At 48.2% G+C, this 1,237-nt stretch overlaps 1 protein-coding gene across 1 annotated transcript in view; it reads left to right on the forward strand.

Annotated features, from left to right (window-relative positions):
- The window catches only part of focad (focadhesin), a gene marked incomplete at its 5' end in the record, with an annotated part of 114,289 nt that overhangs the window by 78,989 nt on the left and 34,063 nt on the right, over positions 1-1,237 (forward strand). The window contains 3 exon segments of the mRNA XM_014021068.1: positions 168-406; positions 478-567; positions 761-908. Coding sequence (XP_013876522.1) covers positions 168-406; positions 478-567; positions 761-908 — 477 coding nt within the window.

Raw genomic sequence — 1,237 nt, forward strand, 5'->3', positions numbered from 1 at the left:
CAGACAATCCTTACAGCTGGACATGTAATCAAACACAAAGAACACCTTAGATACTTTTAACAATAAAAAACTTCAAACCATAAAAATGGTCTTAGTTCTGTACTTTGTGTTGCTCTGATTGTTGTTGGATCATGACAGACTGACTCTTAAWATTTCCTTCTCCTCAGCGCTCGTACTCAGGTGAGAACACAGCGAGCGCCATCGCTCGCTCCTGCGCCAGCCTGGCCTTGTCCCTGTTGGTCCCCGTCTTGGTGGTCTGGCAGAGGGACGGTCTGGTCCAGGTCCTCACGACACTGAAGGCCGGCCTGCCGGGCTCTCCTACGGTCGACGACTCCCAGGCTGTCCAGTTCCATTCAGGCCTCGCCCTCGGCATGGTGCTGTCCTGCCTGCAACAGCAGCGCCTCAGGTACAGGGTCTGCTGGGGGGGGTTCTGATGCACCCGCCTGCAGGTCCTCATCAGTTTCTGTCTTTACTCAGTGACGTCTCAGCTCAGAAGGACTCTGAGCTCCTGTTCAGTTCTCTAGAAGCTCTGGAGAGTTGTTCCTTCAACCCCAGCCTGGAGTACAAGTGAGTGGTGTTTGTGCAGATGTAGACTGAAAGACCATCAGGCTGTTAGTTTAAAACTTAGGCAGGTGAGGCGGCAGGTGATAAGCATGGATTAAATGATTAAATGTTTGACAGCAGTGCTGAGTTTTTAAACCACATTTATAATCACACAGCTCATCTGCTGAGAATTCTGCTCTTTTCTCCCGTTCCTCAGCACGGGYTGTGTGTTGGGTCTGGGTCTGGTTCTCTCAGCCCTCTGCAGTAGTGGGCAGGTGGATCACCATGTTCACGTCAGTCTAACCCTCGACAAGCTTCTGAACAACCTGCAGGACAGCGGCGGGCGTGGACGCATGCTGCAGGAGGTACCACAGTGATGAGTGTTGCTCCTTTACATCCTTTRGTTTCTGCCTAAATAATCATGTCCTGTGAAACTGATGGAWAGTAAAGGTTTTTAAAATTCTGTTTGCATGAAAGTGTGTCTGTCACTGCTAAAGGATTTATAGTTTTCTGCTGCTAAATAAGCTCTCTGTAGGATAAAKGTTCTGTTGACAGTTCTTCAGTGTTTTCTTGCTAAAAGAGTCTAAACGATGTTACTGCCTAAGCTGATTTACATTTTCATTATTTACTTCACCTGATCCCCTAAATGACCCCTGCAGTAGCACTACAGAGCATTGTGGGTAATGTATGAGAT

Source organism: Austrofundulus limnaeus, unplaced genomic scaffold (genome assembly GCF_001266775.1).
Source record: "Austrofundulus limnaeus strain Quisiro unplaced genomic scaffold, Austrofundulus_limnaeus-1.0 Scaffold277, whole genome shotgun sequence".
In the NCBI taxonomy this organism is placed as follows: domain Eukaryota; kingdom Metazoa; phylum Chordata; class Actinopteri; order Cyprinodontiformes; family Rivulidae; genus Austrofundulus; species Austrofundulus limnaeus.